At 50.8% G+C, this 7,076-nt stretch overlaps 1 protein-coding gene across 2 annotated transcripts in view; it reads right to left on the reverse strand.

Annotated features, from left to right (window-relative positions):
• LOC134022508 (RAC-gamma serine/threonine-protein kinase) overlaps window positions 1-5,675 on the reverse strand; it is an 18,885-nt gene extending 13,210 nt beyond the window's left edge. Inside the window, exons 1-3 of one of the 2 annotated variants that reach the window (XM_062464079.1) lie at window positions 5,555-5,675; window positions 2,852-2,963; window positions 424-574 (exon numbers count right to left, since the gene is read on the reverse strand). In XM_062464079.1, the coding sequence (XP_062320063.1) occupies window positions 424-574; window positions 2,852-2,952 (252 nt within the window). In that variant the 5' untranslated portion in view covers window positions 2,953-2,963; window positions 5,555-5,675. Of the gene's footprint in view, window positions 1-423; window positions 575-2,851; window positions 2,964-3,351; window positions 3,378-5,554 lie in introns of those variants that run through there. The other variant, XM_062464080.1, reaches the window with a different exon arrangement.
• Between the last annotated feature and the right edge of the window lie 1,401 nt (window positions 5,676-7,076).

Here is a 7,076-nt window from a genome sequence, read left to right on the forward strand (position 1 = left end):
AGGTGTGTGTGTGTGTGTTACCTTGCGTTTTTGGTGTGTGGTGGAGGTGTGTGTGTGTGTGTTACCTTGCGTTTGTGGTGTGTGGTGGAGGTGTGTGTGTGTGTGTTACCTTGCGTTTGTGGTGTGTGGTGGAGGTGTGTGTGTGTGTGTTACCTTGCGTTTGTGGTGTGTGGTGGAGGTGTGTGTGTGTGTGTTACCTTGCGTTTGTGGTGTGTGGTGGAGGTGTGTGTGTGTGTGTTACCTTGCGTTTGTGGTGTGTGGTGGAGGTGTGTGTGTGTGTGTGTGTTACCTTGCGTTTGTGGTGTGTGGTGGAGGTGTGTGTGTGTGTGTTACCTTGCGTTTGTGGTGTGTGGTGGAGGTGTGTGTGTGTGTGTGTTACCTTGCGTTTGTGGTGTGTGGTGGAGGTGTGTGTGTGTGTGTTACCTTGCGTTTGTGGTGTGTGGTGGAGGTGTCCATCTCCTCCTCCCCTATGTTGTGTATCTGGGAGGAGGGGGAGGGGCTACACTGGAGCCTCTCCTCCTCCTGTCTTTGGAGTTTATCTGCTACCATCTGGATGGCCTCTGTCCACTCCTCTCTACAACACACACACACACACACACACACACACAAGCACACACACACACACCAGCTAGTTAGAGGTAAACACATTACTCTGCATGATACCAAAAACAGATTGTTGAAGATTCAGGTGCGCGCCCACACAGCTGCATGTTGTACAGACACACACGCAAACACACAGACACACACGCACACACCGATACCTCTACAATATGTATCCTAACAGAGCCTTCAAGCTTCACCCCTGATGCTTTGGAGAAACTCTACCACTAAAAGCTGTAGTCTACACCCTCTAACCAGGCCCTAATGGTCTGTTGGTCCCTCAGTGTTAGAGAACACAATGTGCTGACAAACGAGTTCTCATTTGTAGTTCTGTTCCAACATCTGTGGCAGATATGCAGCCATGCATCAGGGTGTGTAAGCATGTGTGTGTGCGTAATGATGACAAATATATTGTTTGTGTGAGGAGACTGAGGTCCTCCGCTAACAGCATCACTGTAGTACTGCCTCCACAGTTGTGCTGGAAGGAGAACCGGGAGTTAAAATCTAGGCTAGCATGGTGGAAGTGGTTTGGACAGATACAGTTTGTCACATGGATGGTTTAGCTCATGAGTCTTTTCAGTGATAAGAGAAGTCTGTGGTCTGCTGTGCTCCGAGGAACTTCCCCTACACATGATGAACAATAGCAAACTAAACTTCGGCTGTGAACAGTGGTGCAGCCCAGTGAGTGTGTGAGTGTGTGCCTGTGTGTGTGTGTGTGTCGGCATGTGCATGTGTAGAAAGCGTGTGAGCGTGTAACTGTGTGCACACTTGTACTGCATATATAAAGCGACAGGACTTCTCTCAAGGTCATGCAGACGAACGCCAGAGCTCCCTGTTCACTTTTTATTATAATGAGGGTTTTTTTTGGTGCTAATGAGAGATAATGGGACTGCCTACAGTTGGGCATGGTGCCATCGTGTGCCACCCTCTCTCCTCGCGGCTGGGTCTGTCGGTCCTGGGCCAATGCCAGGCGGGTACAGTAGAGCAGTTACAAACACACACGGCATTCATATCTGCCGTGCGCACGCATGCCTGAACAGAAGCACACACGACGGTGAAGACACCGTTTCGGAGAAAGGCGTGTTTTTTCTTTCTCCTCGGGAAGAGGAGAGAGTGTCAAAGAGGGTCGCCTCTTCACCTGTTCCCCTGCTTAGGCATGGCTGCCGACACTGCAGACCTGACAGGGGACTGGATAGGCGAAGGCAAGATGATGTAAAGGAGAAGGGACATGGCGTCCACGTTACTTAGACCTATCAAGTCTACTCAGAACTACAGAGATGTCTGCCGGGCTGATGTGGGCTTTCATGCATCTCCAGTGGGAAGCTGTAATAGCTCTGTTCCCTATCCCTCCCTGGCAGGAAACAGTGTTTAACATCAACATCTGTCTTCCTGTCCTCCCTCCTCCTCTGCTCTGCCCCTAACGGTTTCTCAAACAGCTCCCTTCCTCAGAGAGACACGCACACGCACACACATGCTCACACACACACACACACACACACACACACCACAGCTTATTATCAGAAGTCTTCTGGGCAAAGCTGTTCATTCAGGAGACAAACAGCTCGGTTCCTAGAAGGAGAGCATCTGGAGAGAGTACGCCAGTCCTACATGAAAGGGTTCTTTTTGCCCGCCTGCCCGCCTACACTCACTCACCCGTCCAACCACCCACCCCCAGCATCGCCCCTGCAATCACCTGCCCGGTCTGAATAGCACTAAGTGTAGCTGTGGGCTGCTCGAGGGCAGATACAAAGCTAACAAAGTGACTGTTTGTTTTACAGATGCAAGAATGGTATTCTGACGAGCGCTTGTAATGTAGTCTGCACTGTTTGTACGTCGCCTTGGATAAAAAAGTCTGCTAAATGAATAATACATCAACAGTAATGTTAAGACAGTCTTAATATACTACTACAGCTCTATGAACCCCTTTTGTACTACAGTGTTATGCAACTACACACACACAGTTTACAGTGTTATGCAACTACACACACACAGTTTACAGTGTTATGCAACTACACACACACAGTTTACAGTGTTATGCAACTACACACACACAGTTTACAGTGTTATGCAACTACACACACACAGTTTACAGTGTTATGCAACTACACACACACAGTTTACAGTGTTATGCAACTACACACACACAGTTTACAGTGTTATGCAACTACACACACACAGTTTACAGTGTTATGCAACTACACACACACAGTTTACAGTGTTTTTTTGGTGTACTGGGGTGAAGGCAGCCCACCTCTCCTCAGGAGTGTCAACATGGAAGGTTCTCTCTATCACTGTGGTCCACTGGAGACACCTGATGATGAAGGTGTTGGGCTTTGGTCGCTCTGTCTTCATCAGCTGGCATTCTGACTCACACAGAGGAGGAGGAGGAGGAGGAGGAGGAGGGGGAGGGGGAGGGGAAGGGGGAGGGGGAGGAGGAGGGAGAGGGGGAGGAGGAGGAGGAGGAGGAGGAGGGGGAGGAGGAGGAGGAGGGGGAGGAGGAAGAGGAGGGGGAGGAGGGGGAGGAGGAAGAGAAGGAGGAGAGGATGAAGCGAACATGAAGCAAGTAGGAGGCACACATACACAGAGGTTTAGTATCAAAGGAGGCGCGGGGTTGTTACTGAGGACAATGGTCACTCGCTGTGTTTGTGAGGATAGATGAGGAATTCGGGACTTTTAAGTGCATAGTGACTTTCTCCTCTCTCCCCCCTTTCCATTCCTCTCCCCATCTCTCCCCTCCTTTCCTCTCCTCACCTCTCCTTTCCCCTCCTCTTCCCTCCTCTCCTCTCTCCTCCTCTCCTCTCCTCCTCTCCTCACCTCTCCTTTCCCCTCCTCTTCCCTCCTCTCCTCTCTCCTCCTCTCCTCACCTCTCCTTTCCCCTCCTCTTCCCTCCTCTCCTCTCTCCTCCTCTCCTCTCCTCCTCTCCTCTCCTCCTCTCCTCACCTCTCCTTTCCCCTCCTCTTCCCTCCTCTCCTCCTCTCCTCTCCTCACCTCTCCTTTCCCCTCCTCTTCCCTCCTCTCCTCTCTCCTCCCCTCCCCTTCCCTCCTCTCCTCTCTCCTCCTCTCCTCTCTCCTCCTCTCCGCCAGACCTTGGTGTGTTGAGGCCTATATATAGACAGGAAGGTTAATGACGACCCAGGTGAAATCACAGACGCCGCGCTGCACCTCTACGAGTCCCGCTAACGGAATAACGGAATGGGGGCCCCCGCCGTGCCCGCGGAAAGCAAGGTCACGGTGGTGTGACCGCCGGCACGCCGACAGCAGACAGAGTCTCATTGTCACACCAGGGCTGGCAGCGACGCTGGCCACAACACAGCACCTGGAGAGAGTGAAGGATGGGCCAGGGACCGTGTCTGTCTGTTGGGTCACTCCAGAACACACAGGATGATTCGAGCTCGGAGCTAAGGCTAGCATGAGGAAAGAGCTAAAGGTTAGCTAGACAAACACAGTCGAAAGCTATCAGAAGGCTTAATGTGTGTGTGTGGGTGTATGTGTGTGTGTGTGTGTGTGTGTGTGTGTGTGTGTGTGTGTATGTGTGAAAGAGAGAGTGAGACAAAGTGAGTGAATGTGTGGTGAATGTGTGTGCCCCTCTCCTGGGCTCCACTATGTACTGTCCTGAACCATCTCTGTCCATTTGACCAGCCCAGCCTCCCAGCACCACCTGGCCTCCCAGCTTTGGGCAACAGATGTGGCAATGCCACCCCTCTGCCAAACAGCCAGAACCGGATGTATGGGCCTGGCTATCCTGCCACCCACGAGCCCTCCTTTCCTCCCCCTTCTCTCTCTCTCCCTCCCTCCTCCCTCTTCCATCCACTCTCTCTCCCCTCCCTCCCCTCCAGTCCCCTCTTTTGTCCCCCAGCCTCCTTCCTCTCTTCTCCACATCTCCTCACATACTCTCCTCCTCCTCCTCCTCTCCAGTTAGATTCAATCATTCTCATCTCCCTCTTTCCCCTATCCCATCTCTCTCTCTCTTTCTCTTCCCCCTCATGCTCTCCTACAACCTTTCCTTTTTTGACGGAACCTATCGCCCCCCCATGTCCTCTATACCTGAACCCAAAAATAATTCTGGACAGACTAACCAATCCTCTTCAGGTCACCTTCTTTTCCTGAGAAAGCCTATCTAGCAACCGACACTGAAGCAGCAGTATTTGTAGAGGTTGGTTTGGGGTGGATTATGGTATTTTTCTGGCCTATCGCGGGAGCACAACTCGTGCCAAGGTGTCAAATGTTTTGACGAGCTTAGTGCCTGTCAGCTTATGTTGGGTTGCCAGGGAAGTTTTGGGAACATCAAAACAACAACCTTGTATTTAAATATTCTCCTCTGGCCCACTGTGTCAGGGTAGGCCTCTTTGCGGAGTTGAATAGAGGCACCATAGTCGTAAGAATGGGCTTTCCAGTCTCCTTGTTAACTCATTAACAGATGAATAGCTCTCGCTCTCACTCGTTAACGACGTTAACATGCTCATCATCATCTGGCAGCTGCAGGCTGCGGGAGGACGATGAAAGGGTTAATTAGCGAGAGGGTATAATCAGCCCTTTGACGTTGTACAGCCCACCGTCGCTGTCACAGTACACTGCAGGAGGGAGAGGAGGCAGTCACACTATGATAAGATGGAGATAATTAAATAACTTAACAAATGTTTGGAATGAAGGTTGTCAGACTCCACCTGAGCCGTGGTTTTGTTCCTGCATTGACCTCATACCGTCCATGGTCCTATTTACTAATAAGTTCTTTTTGTAATTAATTTACCTATTCTTTTTCACTAATCATTTGTTATTCAAGGTCCTTTTCATAAAGAATTACTGAGGAGTCAATCTGGAGTTGCACTCAGTCTGGTTTAGGTACTGTGGACTGTCATTAAAATGTCACTGTCTTGAAAACTAATGTTGGATCCAATCGGTTCCACATGAGTGGGCTGGACTCAGTCGAGCTGGGCCAGGTGTGTGGAGGACTCACTGGCCACTGAGAAGTTGTTGAGAGGGTAGGGCAGGTCTGCATCCTGGGGCTTCTCCTTGTAGCCAATGAAGGAGCCGTCTGTCTTGAGGAGGAAGTAACGAGGCCGCCAGTTCTTGATGTACTCACCTGGAGAGAGAAGGGGGGAGGGGAGCAGAGAGGTGTGGGTTTAAATCCATATCTCTGTAGGGATGGCAAGAAGCAGTAGGTAGCTTTTACATTTGGGATAGAACCTAGTCAGCCTTCTCAATCAACCGAGAACGGCTGTGTTCACACACAGACACACAGCTCTCCTCTATGATCCCTCTCCTCAGCCTCAAAGGGCTGCTATCACCAACACCCTCCAGTCCTGAAATCCCACACATATCCCTGCATCAGACACACACACGCATCCAGTCACTATCGGCATGACTCACTCAGTTCTTGTCAGCTAACCGGATTACCAGGATAAAACATGACAAAAACATGTTTACTAACTCCGAGCTGATGTCCCTGCCGCTATCTCTGCTTGGCAAGTCCAGTGGACAGGTGTAGGGGTGGGGACCATCATGTCTGGCCCCAGGAGGTCTCCTTGTGTGGTGGTGGTGCGGGGGGGTGGGGGGGGTTATAGGGATCCAGAGTGGGAGCGGACATCAGGGGGGGTCGGATGGGTGCAGCGGGGGTCCCGTGTGTCGCACACCTTTAACCCCCTCCCTGCTGGAGCGGCGAACAACAACATCTGCTGAGCAGCTGGCGAGGGCGCATTAGCCAGCGAAGCAGCCTGCTGCCGGGGATCACTCCGAGCTGGATTACAGGGGTGTCAGCGCTGCCGCCACGCCGCCGCCACGCCGCCAACAGCGCCCTGTCGCTCCGCATCACACTCACCCAGCAGCGGGGAACACTTGCCTCCACTCAGGAAACAATGCAGAGAAGCCCAGGATAGAGAGAGAGCTGGGTTTGACTGCAGGATCCCAAACAGTCATCCTCGATACTCTGGACTGAGTGATAAGCGTTGTGAGCATTTGCACAGCAGACCCAATTTACTGTTGAGAACATGCGTGTCCCTTTGGTCTAATGGTAGAAGATCTGCATCAGTTAACAGGTCTTTCAGGGAATGCATGCGTGTTTTTTCCTCAAAAGCAGGAGATGACAGCACCAGGTCAATGGTCCAGCCTCTTTTATGTGTTGATGGAAAAAAAATTCAGGAAGATTCTCTGAGAAAAGACAGCAGAATCTTTTCCACTAGTTTTAGTCACTGCTGTTAAATTCCACAGAGTGTAATGTTCCCACAGACAGGCACTCACACACACACATATTATACAGTACACACTCACACACACTGTAAAGATGTATGCACAAACACATTGACACACTCACGCACCCACACACACACACAGACGAATGCCTCTGTGACAGCTATGATCACCTTTTTTTCACTGGAAGAGAAAATAAACAACATGTTCTATTTGTAACATCCACTTAAAGCATAATGACAGCAGCTTTTCTTAATTAACACATCAGAGAAAAACACCTGCTCATGTTAATT

The sequence above is a fragment of the Osmerus eperlanus genome, chromosome 6 (assembly GCF_963692335.1).
Source record: "Osmerus eperlanus chromosome 6, fOsmEpe2.1, whole genome shotgun sequence".
Classification (NCBI taxonomy): domain Eukaryota; kingdom Metazoa; phylum Chordata; class Actinopteri; order Osmeriformes; family Osmeridae; genus Osmerus; species Osmerus eperlanus.